Below are 24,027 nucleotides of genomic sequence, written 5' to 3'. Positions count from 1 at the left end.
CAAACTAACTATGGTAAATCTGTACACCCTGTTGCTAATGTTTGTTCTGTCTGCTCCTTCCAGCCCATATTTCCAGTCCAGATCCAGCTCACATACAATCCCAGTACAACTGCATGGAGCCCAGCACTGAGCAGCCTGAGGGGGATGACGTCTTCTTTGACATGCTAGTCAAGTGCCAGGTGAGCAAACCAAACATAATTTTTCTTAATTTATTCACTTTGTGATTACTGTCTAATCAGAGTCTAGTTTTAGGAAAATCTTTCCTAAATCTAGTTATAGGAAAATCTTAGCTAGCATATCCTACATAAGTTGAATTTATTTTAGAAGTTCAATTCAGACTAACCCTTGTGCACCCTTAAGGCCCAAAATGGGTATTACGTATGTTTCTTATGCGATATGATTTTTTAGGTTGAAGGTTACCGGTCACAAATTTATCCAGAGAGTTTTTCTTAGAAATTTGTCTTATAAAATTGCATTGATTTTGATTGTAATTTAAAAAACAATATGGATAGATGGATATAAGTTATTAAAAGTTGAACGTATAAAACTTATTTATTGCTGACTTATTACACTTTCATAACTGGGTCCCTTTTGGACGCTAAGAGTAGACGCACCTGTTTTCACTGATCATGTCACTGCTATTTAAGGTGGTTTAAAATACAAATCCTTGATCCACAATAGAAAAAGGAGAGAGTGTGGAATCCAATGAGCCCTTGTACCTAAGTTACGGTCAGAGCGAAAAAGATGCGTCCTGCACTGCACTCTAGTCCTTCACTCTCACGTTCCTCATCCTCTTGAAAATGAGGGTCGAGAACGCGAAATGGACATTCACAGTGACTTATCTCCACGACAATACATCGGTGAAGCACTTTAGCTACGGAGCTAACGTGATAGCATCGGGCTTAACTGCAGATAGAAACAAAATAAATAAACCTCTGACTGGAAGGATAGACAGAAAATCAACAATACTATTAAACATGGACCTGTAACTACACGGTTAATGCTTTCCAGCCTGGCGAAGCTTAACAATGCTGTTGCTAACGACGCCATTGAATCTAACTTAGCTACGGACCTCGACAGGGCTATGATAAAAACATTAGCTCTCCACTTACGCCAACCCTCATCTGCTCATCAACACCGAAGCTCACCTGCGTTCCAGCGATCGACGGAGCGACGAAGGACTTCACCCGATCATGGATGCGGTCGGCGGCTAGCGTCGGATAGCGCGTCTGCTATCCAAGTCAAAGTCCTCCTGGTTGTGTTGCTGTAGCCAGACGCTAATACACCGATCGCATCTACAGCTTTCCTTATTGCAGTCTCCATTGTTCATTAAATAAATTGCAAAAGATTCACCAACACAGATGTCCAGAATACTGTGGAATTTTGTGATGAAAACTGAGCTTTTTGTATTGGATACAATGGCGTCCCAATACTTCCGTTTCAACCATCGACGTCATGCGCATACGTCATCATACCTAGACGTTTTCAACCGGAAGTTTCGCAGGATATTTAAAATTGCACTTTATAAGTTAACCGGCCGTATTGGCATGTGTTGCAATGTTAAGATTTCATCATTGATATATAAACTATCAGACTGCGTGGTCGGTAGTAGTGGGTTTCAGTAGGCCTTTAATAATCATTGAAATGTTTAAATCAGTAATAATACATAATATGTGTGTACTGTGTAGTAAAGTTTCTCTTTTGAAATAATCTACTGCAATAAATGTACATTAGTTCACTGAGATGAACCTGTTAAGTAAATGTGGGTGTTCTATTACCACTGCCTTCATACGGACTGTTTCAATAACCATCAGCTGCTTTTAATAACTTTTCTGCCTCATTATTCAAGGGCTCCAGACTGAATGACCAGAGGTGCGCTGCTCCACCTTCTGCCGCACGAGGAATGACTGTCCCAGATGATGATTTCTTTAGTCTCATCTTGCGTTCTCAGGCAAACAGGATGGAGGAACAGCGGGTCCTGCCTCCATCTGACGTCACTCAGTCTAAACCGGACTGATGGAATGGAAGGAACTACTATATATTGCATTTTTTTATTTTATGGAAGGAACTACTATATATTGCATTTTTTTATTTTAGGAGTCAAACTGGAACTATTAATCTTTTTTTTTAACTATTTTTTTATCCCACTCACTCTTCAATTGAGGAGTAATACAACATAGTAATTGTATGGATCAGGAATATAGAGCTTTCACGCTGGAAGTTGACCGGAAGATTCACATCAATCATATTTGGTAGTGCCTCTCTGTTATGCCATTCACAAGGCCTACATAGAAAAAAGATGATGTACTTACTGTACAAGAACATCCTTGCCTTTTAACTACATTCTCTGCTTCCCCAGGTACAAATCATTTGGCATAACGGTCTTGATTTATCCTTTGAAAGAATGAACTCTTTCTGCATGTACTGCACATGTAATTGCCAACATATTTGAGATGGTTTTATTTGAAATAAGACTGCTCATGTGGTAAAAGGAAAATATGTTTAGAATGTTACACTCACAATCTCTCAGAAGAACAATCAAAAAATAAAATAATTACATGCCGATGTTTTCACACTTGATTTCTTAAGTGCAAAACTTTGCATTCAAAATGACATTATGTATGAAACACATACAGTATCTCTGGTTTTAAGAGTGGAAATAATACATATATCTGAAATCACATCAAATCAATTTCTCATGCTAATAGCTTTCATGCTGATTTTACAACCCTTCTGCTTATTTTCTTATTTTTTTTAAAAATTAAATTTTGCATTGTTTCGACAATATGTACACGCTATGCCTCTGAAGTCAACCTCTCATGATGGTCCCTGCACCTATAATGAGAAACAAAATGGTTTAGAGCCGACTCTCCATCAGTGTGTGAATGTGTGTGTGAATGGGTAAATGTGGAAGTAGTGTCAAAGCGCTTTGAGTACCTTGAAGGTAGAAAAGCGCTATACAAGTACAACCCACAACCCATATTGCCACCATGATTGTTACAGTCAATGCACTAATGCAGTGTTTCTTAATTAACCATATGTAACATTGTTGTGCTGCCAAAAAATATCTGTTTCTCAGCTGTGGTCCATATGGGCCGCAGCAGTACTCAGTTGTAATACACTTTTCCACCACTTGTGGCAGTAATGACAATCTCGAACAAATAGAAAAAATATGGAGGTAAAGTCTTAGAGAAGTTTTGTAAGCGCAAAAAATATGACTAAACTGTATTTTCATTGGCACCTTAATTTTACTGGCAGTTTAGTCAAGAAACATATACAGTACAGGCCAAAGGCTGGACACACCTCATTCAATGCGTTTTCTGTATTTTTTTGGACTATTTTAGATTGTCACTGAAGGCATCAAAACTATGAATGAACACATGTGGAGTTCGGTACTTAACAAAAAAAGGTGAAATAACTGAAAACATGTTTTATATTCTCCTTTCTTCAAAATAGCCACTCTTTGCTTTGATTACTGCTTTGCACACTTTTGGCATTATCTCAATGAGCTTCAAGAGGAAGTCACCTGAAATGGTTTTAATTTCACAGGTGTGCCTTATCAGGGTTGATTAGTGGAATTTCTTGCTTTATCAATGGGGTTGGTACCATCAGTTATGTTGTGAATGAGAAGGTGTGTCCAAACTTCTGGCCTGTACTGTATATATTATTTATTATTACTTACGTTTATTTTAGCACAACATAGTTGTATGTAAGTGTATTTTTCATCAGTTATTTATGATTCCCTTTTTATGCAGTATATTTGGTCAGTACTTATTCTTCTAACCAGCCTGACCAAAGCCTAAGGTTTATGTGTTTAATCAATTATAATTGTAATTAAAGCTGCAAGCAGCGATGGACGGGACCGAATTTGACGGCACATAAAATCCAAACCGAAACAGTAATTAAAACTCTTTGGTCAAGTTTTAATCAGAAGGGTTCAATCTCTCTCCTGTGCTAGTTTGAAGCTGACACGACAAACGCGCTCAGAGGAGATAATGTTTGAAAAAAGGTGACCGGTTTTTACAAAACTTTTGTTTTGAAGTGGGTATTGCAAACTTCCTGTTGATTTTTGCTGGGGGTTTTCAATATATGAAATGTAGGTCTAAGTAAAACCTACATAGAGGTTTTTGTTTCATGTCTCGTAAGACATTCCTACTGGAAGTTACAGGCAGTTTTGTCTGAGTTTTCCCCCTAGGAGCAGTTGTGTCTGTGTTTTCTTCCTAGGGGGCGCTAGAGCGCAATTTTGAGTTTTGGGGTTGGGTTTTTTATTAGATCGCAATTTTTGCCAGTCCTGATGTGTGTGTCCAGTTTGGTGAGTTTTGAAGAATGCTAAGGGGGTCAAATTACAGCTCAAAGAGGCAAAAGTGACTGTTGTTATTAACATTTTGTTTTGAAGGGGGAATTGCCAACTTTCTGTTGATTTTTGCTAAAGGATGTCAATGTATGAAATCTAGGTCTAAGTCAGACCTACATAGAGGTTTTTGTTTCATGTCTCTACGACATTTTTACCGGAAGTTACAAGCAGTTTTGTCTGTGTTTTTTTCTAGGGGGCGCTAGAGCGCAATTTTGAGTTTTGGGGTTTGGTTTTTTTATTAGATGGCAACGTGGTGAGTTTTGAAGCATGTTAAGGGGGTCAAATTAGAGCTCAAAGAGGCGGCGGAATAATAATGATAATAAAACACATGAAATACAATAGGGTCCTCTGTCCCAAAGGGACATTGCGGTCCCTAATTAACACATGCTTTCATATCATTTGACAAGGTTGTAAATTGTAAGTAGGTTATTGGACAACCAACAAGTTAGATGTGGATTAATAAATTATTTTAGAATGTGACATAATGCGAGATTAGTGGGTTCATCTTCATTGCCAAGGTTTAAAGCTTTACTTTCGCCTCACATTTATCTGTGTTTCATTATTCAACTTTAGTCTCCATAACAGTCAACCTGCATAATCAACAACCTGTAGCTTAGTTGGTTCAGAGCAAAGGGAACGAATAAATAAATGTATGAGCTGTGCAGGACTTGTTAGGTCTGTGTGATCAAAGCTACTGTAGGAAAACAGACATAACTCACACACTGAAATACAGTGCTACCTCAATTTATGAGTAATTTGATTCAGCTTTTTATTATGCTTTAAGTTGCAAGCATTTCCACACTTGGTTGAAATATTTGTAACAGGGTTGTGCAGTTTGAGCAATAAAAAAATTAATATATTGTTACACATAAACAAGCTTAGATTTAGGTGATGGGCGCGTTTGAATGCCGCTCAGAGATTGACACAATCCTGCCATCCAACCATCAGAACTATGGAAGTTAGGACGAAGGAGAGGAAGTGGAAGACCGAATCAGAGAAACAAACCATTACATATATGTCCGACCTGTTAGCATTCTACCTGGCTAGTCAGCTGGCATCACATAAGCTACAGCCAAAACGTCCAAACGTCGGATATATATCCATGAAAATATTGAGAAGCTGCAGATGCTCTGTTTGACCTTTTTCAATTTGTTCTTTTTAGTCCTGACTACAAACTGGATGGTCGAGCATTGCATTTGGTAGACAGACATACATATTGTTTGTTGTCAACTCGGATTTCTCAAGTCCATCACTAAAATACATCCATGTGGAACATAAACAGTGATTTCCTAGTTCCTATTGTTACATGACAGAGAGAGTCTTGCCAGATGTCACAAGAAAACAAGCAACCAGCTCTTTAAAAACAAGTCTGTCATGATTCCACATGACCGTTTGGACTTTGTTAGGTGTTTTCCTGCATTCTGCATTATTTATTGTCCTGGTGCTCTTATTTTGGTTGTACTTCCTTGTTTTGCTGCACCTTCAATACCAGTTGTGTGTCCTACAAGCACACCAGTTTTCTATTCTAACAATTCTATTTAGGTTCATGCGTTGCTCCTTGCCAGAGCTGGCCGATTTCCTTTCATCGGTGTGCATGAGTAACTCTGCTGCCACAACGTGCCTTGCACTAGCCTTTTGTCCCTGCTGTTTATGCTATCTTAGTAAAAAAAAAAAATTATTTGACCTGCACTCCATTCTGTCTCTGTATCCTGGGGTTACGCCATCAGCCGACATGCCCCACCGTAAAAAAGCGAATAATACACAGACTTGGCAACACTGGACAAAGGACACGCCGCATCAGGTAAATGCTGAACAATATTACATTGTTTCATAAAACTGCTGTGGTTGTTTGTAGTATACACTATTGTAATGTTTTTCAAACAATCTTTCTGTGCTAAAAGTTTGTTTTTCTTTTAAAAAAGCATATTACTTGTCAAAATGGCGGCGTTTTGGGAAGGCCAAACACGGCGTAATTTTATCATTATACATTTCAATCGGTGGGGCTGCTCTGTGATCCGAGTGTTTTGAGTTATGAGTTCGGTCATAGAAAGTAATGTGCTCATAAGTTAACCTACTACTGTACAGTAGAGAAAATGCTACAAACCCCGTTTCCATGAGTTGGGAAATTGTGTTAGATGTAAATATAAACGGAATACAATGATTTGCAAATCCTTTTCAACCCATATTCAATTGAATGCACTACAAAGACAAGATATTTGATGTCATAAACTCATAAATTTAATTTTATTTTTTTTTTTAAATAATAACTAACTTTGAATTTCATGGCTGCAACCCGTGCCAAAGTAGTTGGGAAAGGGCATGTTCAACACTGTGTTACATCACCTTTTCTTTTAACAACACTCAATAAACGATTGGGAACTGAGGAAACTAATTGTTGAAGCTTTGAAAGTGGAATTATTTCCCATTCTTGCTGCGTTGTCGTATTTTACGCTTCATAATGCGCCACACATTTTCGATGGGAGACAGGTCTGGACTGCAGGCGAGCCAGGAAAGTACCCGCACTCTTTTTTTACGAAGCCACGCTGTTGTAACACGTGCTGAATGTGGCTTGGCATTGTCTTGCTGAAATAAGCAGGGGCGTCCATGAAAAAGACTGCGCTTAGATGGCAGCATATGTTGTTCCAAAACCTGTATGTACCTTTCAGCATTAATAGTGCCTTCAAAGATGTGTAAGTTACCCATGCCTTGGGCACTAATGCACCCCCATACCATCACAGATGCTGGCTTTTGAACTTTGCGTCGATAACAGTCTGGATGGTTCGCTTCCCCTTTGGTCCGGATGGCACAATGTCGAATATTTCCAAAAACAATTTGAAATGTGGACTCGTCAGACCACAGAACACTTTTCCACTTTGCATGAGTTCATCTTAGATGATCTCGGGCCCAGAGAAGCCGGCGGCGTTTCTGGATGTTGTTGATAAATGGCTTTCGTTTTGCATAGTAGAGCTTTAACTTGCACTTACAGATGTAGCGACAAACTGTATTTGGTGACAGTGGTTTTCTGAAGTGTTCCTGAGCCCATGTGGTGATATCCTTTAGAGATTGATGTTGGTTTTTGATACAGGGATCGAAGGTCACGGTCATTCAATGTTGGTTTCCGGCCATGCCGCTTACGTGGAGTGATTTCTCCAGATTCTCTGAACCTTTTGATGATATTATGGACCGTAGATGTTGAAATCCCTAAATTTCTTGCAATTGCACTTTGAGAAACGTTTTTTTAAACTGTTTTGACTATTTGCTCACACAGTTGTGTACAAAGAGGTGTACCTCGCCCCATCCTTTCTTGTGAAAGACTGAGCATTGTTTGGGAAGCTGTTTTTATACCCAATCATGGCACTCACCTGTTCCCAATTAGCCTGCACACCTGTGGGATGTTCCAAATAAGTGTTTGATGAGCATTTCTCAACTTTATCAGTATTTATTGCCACCTTTCCCAACTTCTTTGTCACGTGTTGCTGGCATCAAATTCTAAAGTTAATGATTATTTGCAAAAAAAAAAAAAGTGTATCAGTTTGAACATCAAATATGTTGTCTTTGTAGCATATTCAACTGAATATGGGTTGAAAATGATTTGCAAATCATTGTATTCTGTTTATATTTACATCTAACACAATTTCCCAACTCATATGGAAACGGGGTTTGTAGATGTTGACGTCCTCTCCAGCCTGCATACAGGTTGTTGACTAGGTAGCACATTCATTCAAAAACACAATGATCCCTGTGGTTGCATGGTGCTTTTAGGTGAAAATCTAAACTGTATTTGACCTACTTGTTCATGCAGCTGTGCAAGAAGCAGCTGTTCTTGTCAAGTCTGTAGACTCCAGAGTTTGGGAGATCTTTACACTCCGATAGAAATCGATGGAGCTCTGATGTCGGGATACCACTTTGCTGTTGTTGCTGCAAACCACAAAGTCCGTATGGTTTTGGGATTAATTATTTTGAAAGATGGAGCGTTTCTTGGGACAACTGATAAGCTGGACGACAGGAAATATTACCTTGATGGTGTCGTAGGTGTCGGTTATGATTGTGATGAACAGGCTGAGGATCATGTAGATGAAAAGCGAGACAAAGGTATAGAGGTAGACTCTGCTAAAAATCCAAATGAGGTTGCTCTTCTGCTTCATGTTTTTAAAGGTGGGAAACATGTCATCTCCATTGATCAACGAGAAGAGACACTCGGACACTGTGTTCAAGGTCCGGAACTTTTGGGGAGGAATCAAAAATGTAACATTGGCAACCAGGAATAGCAGAACATTATTTGAAAAGCAAAATAATTAATGCCTGTGTTATGATTTTTCTTGAATTTAAAACAGCCTTACCTTTTCGTGATACGGGCCAAGGACAATCCAGCCACACAAGCAGTAGCTCAGATAGACTATTCCAGCGCAGCAGATGAAACGAATTACATTTGGAAAAGCCGCCCTGAGAGTCAGGATGAGGATCTGGAAAAGAGCACACAGTAATCAGGAATGTAACAAGTCTGGTGAGTCATTTTTTATACAACTTATAAAGAGGCTATATTATAACTACAAACCCTGTTTCCATGAGTTGGGAAATTGTGTTAGATGTAAATATAAACGGAATACAATGATTTGCAAATCCTTTTCAACCCATATTCAATTGAATGCACTACAAAGACAAGATATTTGATGTTCAAACTCATAAACTTTATTTATTTTTTTTGCAAATAAGAATTAACTTAGAATTTCATGGCTGCAACACCTGCCAAAGTAGTTGGGAAAGGGCATGTTCACCACTGTGTTACATCACCTTTTCTTTTAACAACACTCAATAAACGGTTGGGAACTGAGGAAACTAATTGTTGAAACTTTGAAAGTGGAATTTTTTCCCATTCTTGTTTTATGTACAGCTTCAGTCGTTCAACAGTCCGGGGTCTCCGCTGTCGTATTTTACGCTTCATAATGCCTGTATGTACCTTTCAGCATTAATGGTGCCTTCACAGATGTGTAAGTTACCCATGCCTTGGGCACTAATGCACCCCCATACCATCACAGATGCTGGCTTTTGAACTTTGCGTCGATAACAGTCTGAATGGTTCGCTTCCCCTTTGGTCCGGATGACACGATGTCGAATATTGCCAAAAACAATTTGAAATGTGGACTCGTCAGACCACAGAACACTTTTCCACTTTGCATGAGTCCATCTTAGATGATCTCAGGCCCAGAGAAGCCGGCGGCGTTTCTGGATGTTGTTGATAAATGGCTTTCGCTTTGCATAGTAGAGCTTTAACTTGCACTTACAGATGTAGCGACAAACTGTATTTAGTGACAGTGGTTTTCTGAAGTGTTCCTGAGCCCATGTGGTGATATCCTTTAGAGATTGATGTCGGCTTTTGATACAGTGCCGTCTGAGGGATCGATGGTCACGGTCATTCAATGTTGGTTTACGTGGAGTGATTTCTCCAGATTCTCTGAACCTTTTGATGATATTATGGACCGTAGATGTTGAAATCCCTACATTTCTTGCAATTGCACTTTGAGAAACGTTGTTCTTAAACTGTTTGACTACTTGCTCACGCAGTTGTGGACAAAGGGGTGTACCTCGCCCCATCCTTTCTTGTGAAAGACTGAGCATTTTTTGGGAAGCTGTTTTTATACCCAATCATGGCACCCACCTGTTCCCAATTAGCCTGCACACCGTGGGATGTTCCAAATAAGTGTTTGATGAGCATTCCTCAACTTTATCAGTATTTATTGCCACCTTTCCCAACTTCTTTGTCACGTGTTGCTGGCATCAAATTCTAAAGTTAATGATTATTTCCAAAAAAAAAAAAATGTTTATCAGTTTGAACATCAAATATGTTGTCTTTGTAGCATATTCAACTGAATATGGGTTGAAAATGATTTGCAAATCATTGTATTCCGTTTATATTTACATCTAACACAATTTCCCAACTCATATGGAAACGGGGTTTGTACAAACTGTTACAGTGGTTCTGGGTTAGTTTTTGACTCATCCCTCACTGAAAGTGTGAGTGAAGAATGCCTGAAGAATGCACTACCCACCTGATAAAACCTTATTAGTCCAAAAAGGAAAGAAATGAAACAATAGCATCTTCTCACAGATGCTATTTGAGCACGCAGCAGCTAATCGCACCACTCCTTAATTCTTCAGGATTCTCACAGGAATGAGGCGAAAATACAACCAAACCTACTGTACTGACAAGGTCGATTAGATCAGACCAATCTAGATCTGACCAATCTAAGTCTATGAGCATGAACTGATGCAGACTACTTGGATGAGAGGCAAAACGTCTTCTAAGACTAACCAACCAGTCCATTTGTGATCGATTGAATGCTCTGAGAATACAATGACCTGGATGAATGAGAACATCCATAGAAATACAAGCTCTTACGTTGTACTTGCGAAAGTAGCCCATGTAGCGGATGACCCCAATCCAAACAAACATGGTGCCTAGACCAAGAAATATGCTGCATATGTCGTAGCTTGTCAGAACCTAAAAGGAAAATAAAGTTCAATGTTAAATAATAATTTGTGATACATGTGAAAGCACTTGAGTAATAACATTAGTATAATACCTTGGTTTGAATATCGATCTTCAGAATAGAGCCAGTGATGGTTAACAAGTCACTGGCAATAATTAGGATATACCAGCCATTGATAAATTCCAGTCTGTCAGACCAAGGGACATCTTTACCACTGAGCTTCCTGTAGTAGTGTGTGTACTCCTGTTCACAACAAAACATAAACACAGTCAACCTAAAAGGCTGTAAAAAAAAAACACTGAAAAGTTTCCTTATTTCAAAGCAAAAAATATACAACCCCGGGCAAAAATTATGGCATGACCAGACTAAGAGGACGGTCATTCAGTGGTTTAACTTTGTAGTAAAAAAAAAAAGCAGATAACCGATGTGACACAAAACTGTTGTCGTTTCAAATGGAAACTCTCTGGCTTGGAGAGACACTAAAATAAATAAAATCAACAATATAAATTCTGGTAGTCGGTGACAGTTAAATATAGAATAACATGGAATCACTCAATTCTGAAGGCAAATTATGCAATCAACCAAAAACTACTAACAACACACCACTAATACTTTTTGCACCACCTCTGTTTTTTCTGAGGCATGGACTTAACAAGTGACAAACAGTACTCTAATTTCCACCACAGATCTTCATTTATATCGAGATCTGCAGGCCATGACATTGACCTTCAGGGGAATATTTTGCAGTTTTTGCTCTATGGCAAAATGTATCATCATCTTGAAATATCATGTCATCATCCCCAAACATCCTTTTGATTGATGAAATAAGAAAAGTGTCAAAAATGTCAATGTAAACTTGTGCATTTATTAAAGATGTAATGGCAGCCATCTCCCCAGTGCCATCAACTGACATATTCCACAATTGTTTTTCGGTAGCTCATTGTAAACTTGTTTTTGTCTGTTTAGAATAGATGTTAATGACTGCTTTTTATTTTATTTTTAGCTTTTCTGTAGAAATCCCTTTTTTTAAGGCGGTTTCTTACAATTTGGTCACAAACGGTGACTCAAGTTTCAAGAAGGTATCTTGAGAGGTTTGATAGTACCTTCCTTTGTTTTAATTGACAGCTCACGTTTTAAGAGCCATAATTCATGTCACTCCACCTGAATGCACCAGCTCTCCAAAGTGTGAACACTCCTTTTTAACTGCAGACTAGTATTGAACAGATTTAATCTGATGCAGGTGTTATCCTTAGAAATAAAAATTTACAGGGTGATTACATTATTTTTCGTCATGAATAATTGATTCCATTATGTTTTCACTCTGCTTGATCTAAAAAAACAAAAAAACTGTTACTGACTACCACAATGTATATTCTTGATTTCCTTTAGTGTTTCTTTAAGCCAGAAAATTGCCATTTGAATTGTCCATAGTTTTGTGTCATGTGTGTTATGTTTATTTTTCTACAAAATTGAACTACTGAATGACCGTCCTCAAAGTCTGGTCATTCCATATTCTTACCAGGTGTTGTAGTTGACTTACAAACTGCAGTTGTATCCCATTGAACACAGAGCGCATGCAGAGAGCGCAGGAGGTGATGCATGTTACGATGATGAGGCAGTCGAACAGCAGGGTCAGGTATATGCTTTTAGCAGCTGACAAAACAAAGAAATGATAATAAGTCTGACCTAAAAAGGAAGCACAAATATCAATCATTCATAAAAGGCCAGGTCAGCAAACATACAAGCTCCTGTTACTTTCCAATCTCTGCATTCATTGATCTCTACATCATTTTCCAGGTCCACTTTTATCCTGCCGCTGTGGACTTGGTTGTTGAAAGTGATCTGGGAATCAGACAATTTAATCCATAAATAATAGGTATGCACAAATAGCAGCAGTGCAGACTACAACCAAATAATCAATGAAAGTAATAGGATTGTATAGCCTATTTTCAATACAGCTCTTACTGAATATTCAGTCTAATAGGTGAAATTAAGCTGTTTTTTGGTGAATGTACATTCATTCAACAGGTCTTAAAACTAATATTAAGTATGTAAATAGCAGGAAGGTACGCATGACACACAATGACGTTGAAGTCGTAGCAGTCTGGCAGCTCTCGGTGTCTAACTGTCTGTAAATTGATGGCTTTGAGAACGAAGGTGATCTTGACAGACAGCATCCTGGAAAACACAGCATGAGCAGTACATGAAGTGAGATTTCTCCCATCAAACCAGACAGAAAAATACAAGAGTAGCTATGTTTTCGTCAGTACAGTAATCTGTTCCAAAACTGTCCGACGAAGACTGACATGTATGAAAACCGAACATGAAATAAGTCAAATCTGTACAGACATTAAATAATATTGACACAAAAAAACATTTTATAGCACATTTATTCAACTGGTGGCCCACAGGCCAAATTTGACCTGGGAATGACACCAGACCTGCCTGCGGTTTAATTTAATAACTAGACAAACATTTTTGCAACACTAGAGCGCTCCTGTAGTACAGAGGAACTTGGACTTGTGTCAACACATTGGCAGATCCTTGCATTGACATTTTAACCTTTTTTTTTTTTTATAGCACAGCTACTTTTTTCTGAAATGTGTAACTCTGAGAAAAGAAAGACAGAAAACAAATGTTAACTAGGGAGGATACTGGTTCTTATAATAAGAATAATAGTGAAGAAAGAAGTCCGGCCACCCGGTTCTTAGCTTTCTGGAAATGTGACCTCAAGAACAATCTTGTTGAACAGCCCTGCTTTATAGAGAATGTGGAGGAGGGCGTGGTCGGCGCCCACCTGCAGGAATGGGGTGTGTATGGCCTGGCCTCGAAGCCAGTGGCAGGTGAGTAGATTGTCCAGCTGGGGCTGATTATCTAATCACCTGTCGCCCTTATTAGCAGCAGTCGGAACGAGACAGGTGGGGGGAGTTGGAGCCAGAGAGAGAGAGAGAGAGAGAGAGAGAGAGAGAGAGAGAGAGAGAGAGAGACACACACATACGAGACAGAGACTGCTGGAAAGCAATTCAAACCTGTTTATGTCAATAAAAACTTGCTCAACCCTGTACACCGGGCTTAAGGAAGATCTATCGGACTCAGGAGAACCCTCCACGAGCAAAGACTCTCACAGAGAATAATTAGTTTTGCATGCAAAAAACAAAGTTAATAAATACATATAACTCACTTTTGCTTTTTATTGAAGACTCTTGCTAGCAAAGGTGACAATAAGGTGAAAGGTAGGAAAGCCACACGGACGCCACTTTGTACGAGTTATTTCTTGAATTTAGTATAGTGTTTGTCACCTTTTTATCAAAGTGCTGACACCTAGCAAAATTATTTTGCTGTCATACTCAAATAACCCTCTAGGGACAATCAATCTTCCATCCATCCATCACACATCCTTAAAGCCACACAACACATAAAAGTCCTAAAAGAGGAACTGCACATTTTTTTTTAGAATTTTGGTCATTGGTCACAATCATTATTAAAGACATGACGACAGATGGATTTTTTTTTTAATACATTCTAAATATTAAATAAAAACTAAAAAAAAGTCAATGGTAGTTCCACTATCTTGTCCATAAAATCAATAAATAACCATTCAAAAAGCGCCAACAATACTCCATTTACATTGTGTGACTTGAATATTAACCAAGTGTTAGTGATATTGTTATTATAAGCGCAAACGCAGACAAACTATTTATAGCGGTGCCGTGATCACAAGCTTGTGTCCCTATGTTTACATCATTGCGTGGTCTGATGTTTCCTCACTGTCTTGCTGCCTGTAAGTTTATTGTAGATCATAAATCATGTATTTCACCTGCACAGAAGTCGCCTGAGAAGGTAATCGGACAAGTTGGGACACTATGACAGCCATTTAAGATCTGAAAGTGGCGAGAAAGACACGAAAAGTGCTTGTTCTCCCCACCCCCAATTCAGTTTTAAACAAAAGTATCATTCATATACTTTTTTTCTTGAAAATGTCACAAGTTTAAATTAGTAAAATAACTAATGTTATGCAAATGTATACTAATTGACAGCTGTGATAGAATTTGACCAAAGGCCTTTAAAAGGTTAAAATATTTGTAAAATAAAAACATTACATGTTTGGTATTTTTGTTTCAGGATAAAGTTGATTAAGAGATTCGAGCAATGAAAGAAAAAAAAAAAAGAATCCAGAATGTTGGGCCTTTTTGAAAAATGAAGGATTGTTATGACCCGTTTGGCTTTGAGGTATTGTCGAAAAGCTGCCATTGTATCAAACACATGTGAAAGAATTGGACATTGACATTTTAAACATATAACATGAAAGAAAACCCTCTTTAAAAAATCTCGTAAAAGGAGAATGACATAAAAAATGATTGCAAATACAGCACAAATTTACTGAAATGACAAAAAAGTCAGCCTTTTTCTCCAGCGGGTAAAAAAACAGAGACTTGTGTAACTGTGTTAGTTAGCAAAGAACTACAGAGTCAACCAGTGATGATGTTATTGAGGGGCAACGGAGCTGGGGGAGAACGACGTGGGGTAGGGAGTCGAAAGCAGGCTTTAACACAGGCGCACGCTTTGTAAAAAAAGATGCCTTGAAAAAGATAGTGACTCACAGAGTATACTAATAAAATGACTCTTTGGGTACTTATTTCCCTCCAATGAAGTGCGAGCAAATAGTTTGTTAGGCGCAATTTTTGAATGTAGGATAACCGAGAAGGTAGACAAAAACCGGTGCAAACTCTTGGCAGATATTTTCATGTAAAAATGGGCCATACAAAAATGAAGATATACCTTTTGAAGTGCAACTCAAAATGTGGAAGCACGTCTTGAGACGACGACTGATTCATTGGATCAATGTCAATGCAATCTGTGTGACACACACCACAATCCATCATCACTATGATTTATGAAAAATCCTGTATACAAGCAACAATCCTGCATACCAGTTTCCACATGTGCATCAATTTCAAAGGTGTCTTTGCCAGGGTAGATGGTGCCATTCCTGTAGAACTCCTGACACACTGACAAGGGTGTGTAAACGGAGCCGTTTTTCTCATACTCATGGTTTCCCACTGTGGTGTTATGCAGACGTCCATACTAGTAAAGAAAAGTCATGAGACTATTTTAGAAGCATGAATCAACATGTCCAAAGTTCTTTCACACATTGCAACTTCGACCATGAAAGCATGCAGCATAATGAAGCTCAATCAATGATTGACTGTCACACAAAAGGATCTGTTTGAACAACATAAATGACTTCCAGTATAGCAAGACAACATGTCTCCCTTCATGTGTAGTGTCCACCTTCACTTACCTGTTCAATGATGTAATTGATGTGATCATAAACATCTGCTTGTCTGTAAACAGCATATGTGTCAATGCCCCTATCAACAAAATCCTTTAAGAAGAGATGTTGGAATGTCATCAAGCTTTCCTCCTTAAAAGTCACAACCATCTGGTTGCTCAGACCAAACGACACCAACTGAGATGAAAAAAAAAAGAGAAGAGGACATTAGCAAATGACGAGTGTATATTTACATCTGTGATATTACCTGTATAGTGATGATGGCAATTTTGATGAGCTGCAGTATGAGTTTCCATGGTTTTCGTCCACGAGCGTGATACTTTTCACAGGGGTTCATAAAGTAATATTTGGTTTTCCTTCTGAGGCACTCCACGTTGTCCAATTCCTCCATGGATTGATGCCGCTGATTGGCCAACACCAAGTGGGAGTCCGTCTCATGCACACCATTCAAGTCACTAGACTCCTGCATATCTAAATGTAAATAGTACAACTTGTTGTTTCATTTACAAACAGCTTTAAATTGTGTGCATCTGTTTCCCACCGAGGACCTTCGAGAAGTTTTGAAGGTTTTTTTTTTGTCAGTAACATTGCATCAGCCTGTGATTTTACACATTTGTTATCTACATCTTCTATGCAACCTTAACTCCCCCAAAAGCACAGTGTTCCATCTGATGAAATTCTTACACATGTGACCAATCCACACAAATGCGTACACAGCCTGGAAAACAAACACCTCCAAAGGCTCCCTTATTGTCCGCCCTGCTCTGTCCTCCACAAGTTGCAGACATTCTGAGTGTATGTTTTGTGGTTAAAAAGTGCTTGGCGCTCAAACACCTTCATTTATATTCCAACACATGCATACATTTTACCCACAGCAATCTAAAGCATAGCGCTGTAACGATATGAAAACATCATATCACAGTTACTGTGACCAAAATTATCATGGTTATCATTATCATCACAGTATTGTTGAATGGAGGGATGTAGCGATTAATTGATTAAATTGAATAATTTGATTAAAAAAAGCTTGCTTCAATGAATCGTTTAATAAGTGTAACTAATAAAACATTTATAAAATCCAGACCGCATGCAGTGCCCGTATTTTTAAACATGTGGAAATAAGTTCTGCAAGGCCGCTGCAAAAGCACACATGAAAACGGTGGTGTGTGGGTTCCGTAATCTTTGGGGCGGTGAACAGATTATTTGTTTTAAAAGTATTTCAATTTTTTATTAAGGAAAACATGTTAAAAGTTAATTTTCAATGTTGATAATGTGCAGGCAGAATTGTTTATTTTATTTCAACTAGTTTCCCAAAAAGTGTGTTTTTATCCGATTACTCAAACAAACGAATGAATAGATTACTAAAATAATCGATAGCTGCAGCCCTTATTTATGTGCTTAAAAAGTACTTGTACACTCTACTGGTGTGCCAATTTTTTTTTATTAACATCACAATCGGCATTCTTATTTATTACGATTTTAAATATATATTTTTTTTCAACAATTTTTTTTTGTTAAGAAAATCAAAGACACAAAAAATAATTCGAAGAATCCATTTTTAAAAATATGTTTTTTTTTACTCGCTGCGTGTGTACATCATACTTCAGCAGTAAGGAGGATCTATTGTAACCTGTAGCCTGTTTTGAAAAGGTTTAATTAGAATTTTTATACCACATAATGAGGTGGTGACTTGTCCAGGGTGTACACCACCTTCCGCCCGAGTGCAGCTGGGATAGGCTCCATCACCCCCCGTGACCCTGAAAATGGATGGATGGATAATATATTGCAAAATCCGTTTGGATCTAGACTTGTGTCCAATTAAGAATCCATTTTGAATCACTCAATGCATCTAATTGTGAGTTGTAAGATGTCCATCCTTAATGCACACACTGAAATCTTTTATCCAAGTTTTATTCAGGTTGATAAACAGACACAAAATATACTTTCGTTGCTTGAAGCATTAATTAATGTTCTGGCTTCTTAAGTGCCATATTATTTGAATGTATTATTATGTTTATTTTCTTCCGTTTTCATTTGAAAAGGTTTTAGAGTGTTGCTTAATGATAAAGGAAATACTCGGGTTGTGCGCTTGACTTCTGGTTTATGAGACGTCATGCGAGTTCACTTCCTGTTGGATCTTCAAATCTATCACTCTGTTCTAAGAAAATAGCCTGTAGGTTCAATGTGCACAATTGAATAGTGCAGCAATATACTTAAACAAGTTTATATTGGGGTATGACGTTTGTAATGGGGAGAGACATTATTGTGCCTTGTATTTATGTTTGTATATAGATAGCTAGTTTAAATTGGTGGTTACAGTTTTATGATAGTTACATTTTTAAATGGTAACACTAACCACTGGGAATTTAAGCAGGGTTTATCAATATATTGTTGCGTTCCTATAATAACAGTGATTTGTGTAAATGAGCAATGATAAGAGATTATTGTCACACTTTCATTTCTGTCAAGAAAGTGAGGACTTGGGTGAGTAATGCAGGGACACGTTTGTCAAACGTACGGCCCAAGGGCTCGCGAACAGGTTTTATCCAGCCCGCGGGATGAGTTTGCTAAGTATAAAAATTAACCTGAAATGTTTTGAATGAAAGAAATAGCTGTTCTAAATGTGTCCACTGGATGTCACAATAGCAATTCTTTGTATCTTTGTAGATGATGCTACATATGCACAAAATAAACCACATGATGTTAGTACATCAGTCGAGAAAAATGATCAAACTACATGAATAACATACTGTAATTTGATTTCGAAATAATTTTTTTTATCTTGATAGATTGAAAATTAACACCAATGTGTTGACTAATGAACATTATCACATAATTTATTCAGAAAATATAAATAACGACAAATAAAAATAAAATACTATTAACGGCAACATGTAAGTGTAAAAAAACCTCAACAACATTATGATTTATACAATTTCAGAATGTGCTCATTCTATTTTTAAACAAAGAAAACAATCTGAAGTTTTCTTTATTTTTAAGTTATCGTGCCGTGATTTTACCAGTCCGGCCCACTTGGGAGTACATTTTTCTCCATGTGGCTACTGATCTAAAATAAGTTTGACACCCCTGGGTTAGACCGTTGACGGGCACGTTTGACAAATTTGTTTGGTGGAAATAACGGTGATTAGTCATAAAGTGAGGATAAGTTGTAAGCATTAGACAAAGTTTCAAGGCAGCACATAATTTGCGGGGATTGGTTGCATGTGCGTCACTTGGGTCAATAGCAACATCGCCAAATCCTGTAGAGTCTAATTAATGAAGCTAAAGTCAATCCAACGTTGCTTAACTGTCTGATCAAAACATCCACATTTTAGTTTTGTGCTATTGGTGACAAAGCAAAAAAGTTTTAGGGATTGGTGATATGGCTTAAAGTCTATACCACGATATAGATTGCATCCTCTTGCGATAACGATATATATTTGTATTTGTTTATTCAAAGGACAATGTGTAGTTACATTAAAAAGATGGCTGCACCAGAATTAGGACAATGCAAATTTCCATCCGTAGTCCTTTTAAGGCACATTTAGTATCCACAATTAACATTACACAACAAAAATAAAAATACATAATAAGATTCAAATAAATTAATAATAAAGCAATTTAAAATACAAGTGCAATATATATATACAAGTGCTCGTTACAAAAATCATTGTGCAATGCCATCCAGTTACAATATTTTAGCAGCATCATTTAAAGTGCAGAAGTACAGTATATAAGTGTAACCAGTCAAGTACATAAAACATATAGAGTGTGGTAGCCATCTGATGTTATCCACCAAGGTATCATCCAATAGCTATATACTGTACCTCATTGGTACTACATAGGTAGACAAGATGGCGTTATTACACCAATACACTATTAGGCTGATATTCTGGTAGCCATCAGACAAAGTGCCCGTCAGAAGCTGTGAAAATCTGTGTTGTTCTTCAGATTGTCTGAGAGCCCATTCCACTCTGATGTCTTTGTAAGAAAACGCTGATTGTGAGAAGGCAGATTTGAATCCTGAATACAGACCTTAACACTCTTCTTGTTAGTTGAGAGCATAGCTGTACATATATATATATATTAGAGGGGGTGGGGAAGCATCATTTGGGATCTTATGTACCAGGCGGATATTGGAGTTCCAGATCAAGTTTTCCAAAGCTTAGTATACTATATTTTTCAAGTATGTTACAATGGTGGTATCGCCAAAATTTTTATAGAAGATTTTCAATGCTTGATTATGTAATCATCTACAAGGATTTAAAACAATCTGTATGGCTTCAGACCATGATGACACACAGTACAATATATGTAACTTAGTCATTGCATTGAAAAACAATGTTGCTGCCTCCAATGATAAAGAGCTGGAAGATGGCAATGTTATATTTTAGAACATGACATACCTATGTAACATATCTTTTTTAATTTAGTGTAGCATCCAGTGTCACACCCAGGTATTTGACTTCAACATTTTTACATAGATATTTTGGAGAACATTTTTATTTTCTTTGTTCGAAAAATACATTGTGACAGTTTTATCTGTGTACAGTGTAAGGCATGACTTTGTCAACAATTTTTCTGCTTTGGTCATTGCTACAGATAGCGAAGCTGCAACAAGATTTGCATCGAAACCGTTAGTAAAAAAAAAAAAAGAAAAATTGTCGTCAGCATACAATTAGATCTCCACATCATCGCAGATGGAAGGTAGGTCATTGATGTACCCCGATATAATACTGTAATATGCACGGTAATGATAATAGAACCATTTCAAAACTGGTTATGAAGGCTCCTTGTCATGATCTGTGGTCTGGATCATGTTTTTTGTTATTTTCAATTTGTTTAAGACTCCATAGTTCCTGTTTTTGCGCTCCCTTGTTTGGTCACCATGGCGACTCATTGGCTTCACCTGCCTCATGTGACACACGCACCTGGCTCTAATCAAAGAGACTATTTAAGCCTGTCGTGGTCAGTTACCGGTAGTCGGCCTGGCGACATTGCTCTGTTGACGTGCTTTTCATGCACTGTTCATACCATAGTTCATGCTGCTCGTTTCATGCCACAGTAATTGTTGTTTGTTTTATGTCCATAGTTTACTCTAACTGTTAGTTTTTGTTTCCTTCGCTAAGTTGTGCCTTCGCCTTGAGCGCTTTTTGTTTGTACCCCTTTTATAGTCATAATTAAAAATGTTCCTACCTTCAAGCCTTGTCCGATATAGTCCGTTTGCTTCCTGGGAAAACAATCCTTGCAGTAAGCTGCAAAAACCTCCACGTTATGCCACTCCTAGTTTGGCTGCTGACATATGTGGTAAAATACTGCGTCATTTCTAGCTGTGTTATTGTCTCAAAACTATTCATAATCTACTTGGTAATTTACTGTTAATAGCTGGTTACTTTCTGGATCTTTCTACACTTCTGGTAAAGTGTACCTTGCACTTATTCATCTGTTGGATAGATTACTTTAGTTTTAGGTCATACTACAAATTTGGGTACAGATCCTTCTAATACCAAGTACTTCCAGTAGCAGAATTTGCATTACTAATGCTGATATTTAAAATTTTCAGGAATATTAAATGATTACACTTTTGATCACAACTGGAATCTTGACAAAACACAGGATGGCAGAGTAACACATTAACAATATCAATTTGAATGATTTCCTTCCTTCCTTTTATTACGTCTAAATTTATAATAAAGAAAGAGTGCAAACTAACTAAACAAAAGCAAAAACTACTAGTGGATCTTATTTCTTGAGTTTTTTGTTAATAAAATATATCGATCTAATTACCCTATTATCGTCCATATACTGATACTGCACTTGGTATCGTTACTATCGATATTTGTATTGATTTCCCTGCCCCTGTTTACATTCAAGAGCTCTAACTTAGCGGTTTGTTACGCATTTTGTAAAGTGGTGTAAAGTGTAGCATGTTTAGCTTAGACATGCAGTATATTTGCCGCCATGGAGATGAGGATTAACGATTTTAAAAGCTGCACTGTTGAGGGACATTAGCCACTAGCTGAGTCATACCAAAGACTATAAAAATGGGACCCATTGCCTCCCTGCTTGGCACTCAGTATCAAGGGTTGGAATTGGGGGTTAAATCACCAAAATGATTCCCGGGCGCGGCCACTGCTGCTGCCCACTGCTCCCCTCACCTCCCAGGGGGTGATCAAGGGTGATGGGTCAAATGCAGAGAATAATTTCGCCACACCTAGTGTGTGTGTGACAATCATTGGTACTTAAACTTTAACTTTAACTTTAGCTCATTAGCGACCATTTTTCATTGGGTTGAGGACACCTCTGTTCGCTTGTTGTTGCGGTTAAATTTGCGGGACACATCTAGGATATGTCAGCAACATGCATTGTCACGATATGGCGACAGAATTAAAATCTCTATCATCGGCCAAATTTAAAACATTTATATTGTTTTAATCGGCAACCTTAATTGGTTTGATATGTATTGATATATCTAAGTAATAATTATATCTCAACAATATATATTACTATAATATTAAAGGCTAAAAAGAAACAAGCTGCGGACTGAAAATGTCCCCCGAGCCAGAGCTTAGAGCTTAATTTCATTACAACATTCATACTGAACAAGTGTTGTCATATGGTGAGTGTTTTACAAATTTGGGTACAGATTCTTCCAATACCAAGTACTTCCAGGAGCAGAATTTCCATTACTAATGCTGATATTTAACATTTTCAGGAATATTAAATGATTACACTTTTGATCACGACTGGAATCTTGACAAAACACAGAATGGCAGAGTAACAAATTAACAATATCAATTAAACATTTGAATGATTTCCTTACTTCCTTTTATTACATCTAAATGTATAATAAAGACAAGAGTGCAAACTAACTAAAAAAAAGTAAAAACTACTGGTGGATCTTATTTCCTGAGTTTTTTTAAAATAAAAAAATATCGATCTAATTACTGTAGTATCATCTATATACTGATACTATACTTGGTATCGTTACTATGGATATTTGTATTGATTTGCCTACCCCTGTTTACATTCAAGAGCTCTAGCTTAGCGGTTCATTGCGCTTTTTGTACAGTGGTGTAAAGTGTAGCATTTTTAGCTTAGACATGGAGTATATTTGACGCCATGGAGAAGAGGATTATTGATTTAAAAGCTGCACTGTTGAGGGACATTAGCCACTAGCTCATTAGTGACCATTTTTCATTGGGTTAAGGACGCCTCTGTTTGCTTGTTGTTGCGGTCAAATTTGTGGCAACATGGCAACAGAATTAAAAGCTCTATCGTCGGCCGAATTTATAACATTTATACTGTCTTATTCGGCAACCTTAATTAGTTTGATAATAGTTAATACATCTAATGAATAATTATATCTTAACAATATTTTATACTATAATATTAAAGGCTAAAAATAAACAAGCTGCGGACCGAAAATGGCCCCCGAGCCGCAGCTTGGACACGCTTTAGTTTACACAGTGCACTGTTAACAAATTTCATTACAACATTCATCCTGAACAAGTGTTGTGTCATATGGTAAGTGTTAATTTTTAATGGCTACCAATTGTTTTCATACAAGAACATAAATACAAGACAACAGACCTAATATGTATTGTTTTCGGTTGCTGCCATTACGGATTTCATTTTATGACGTCAGGTATTAAATAAACACAAGTTACATACTGTTTAAAACAGCATGAAAGTCAAATCCAAATCAATATGTTTTATATTTGAATAATTCCATTTACATTTATGTGACGACTGACCTTTTTATGTTCGATTGGACTTCAGAAATGAGCCCGACGTCAACCTGCAAATACTTCAGGAAACTAAAGACAAATGTGACGTCAGTTAATGACCGACTCTGGTTGGTTGTTGACCTTGTCCGTCAATATAGTAAC

At 37.5% G+C, this 24,027-nt stretch overlaps 2 protein-coding genes across 5 annotated transcripts in view; one reads left to right on the top strand and one right to left on the bottom strand.

Moving 5' to 3' along the window:
• Positions 1-2,565, top strand: part of LOC133616423 (G-protein-signaling modulator 2-like) — a 29,949-nt gene extending 27,384 nt beyond the window's left edge. For both annotated transcript variants that reach the window (XM_061975659.2, XM_061975658.2), the window contains exons 14-16: positions 64-179; positions 1,850-1,872; positions 1,952-2,565. In XM_061975659.2, the coding sequence (XP_061831643.2) occupies positions 64-179; positions 1,850-1,872; positions 1,952-2,180 (368 nt within the window). In that variant the 3' untranslated portion in view covers positions 2,181-2,565. The remainder of the gene's footprint in view (positions 1-63; positions 180-1,849; positions 1,873-1,951) is intronic.
• Positions 2,479-24,016, bottom strand: mcoln3b (mucolipin TRP cation channel 3b). 3 transcript variants are annotated; one of them, XM_061975660.2, is made up of 15 exons: positions 23,893-23,943; positions 17,807-17,892; positions 16,383-16,606; positions 16,145-16,312; positions 15,774-15,927; positions 15,622-15,697; positions 12,924-13,020; positions 12,585-12,684; positions 12,383-12,495; positions 10,936-11,085; positions 10,752-10,853; positions 8,695-8,817; positions 8,371-8,577; positions 8,145-8,272; positions 2,479-2,835 (listed from the first exon to the last, which is right to left on the bottom strand). In XM_061975660.2, exons 3-15 carry the CDS (start codon positions 16,602-16,604, stop codon positions 2,796-2,798), a joined length of 1,680 nt encoding a protein of 559 aa, XP_061831644.1. In that variant the 5' UTR covers positions 16,605-16,606; positions 17,807-17,892; positions 23,893-23,943; the 3' UTR covers positions 2,479-2,795. The 3 variants fall into 3 exon arrangements, with proteins under 3 accessions (XP_061831644.1, XP_061831647.1, XP_061831646.1); XM_061975663.2 differs by having other exon boundaries at positions 17,810-17,892; positions 23,893-23,920; XM_061975662.2 differs by lacking the exon at positions 17,807-17,892 and having other exon boundaries at positions 23,893-24,016.
• Between the last annotated feature and the right edge of the window lie 11 nt (positions 24,017-24,027).

This window comes from Nerophis lumbriciformis, linkage group LG14 (genome assembly GCF_033978685.3).
Source record: "Nerophis lumbriciformis linkage group LG14, RoL_Nlum_v2.1, whole genome shotgun sequence".
Taxonomy (NCBI): Eukaryota; Metazoa; Chordata; class Actinopteri; order Syngnathiformes; family Syngnathidae; genus Nerophis; species Nerophis lumbriciformis.
Note: the sequence above shows the minus strand (reverse complement) of the source record. Positions and strands in the feature narration are given on the sequence as shown.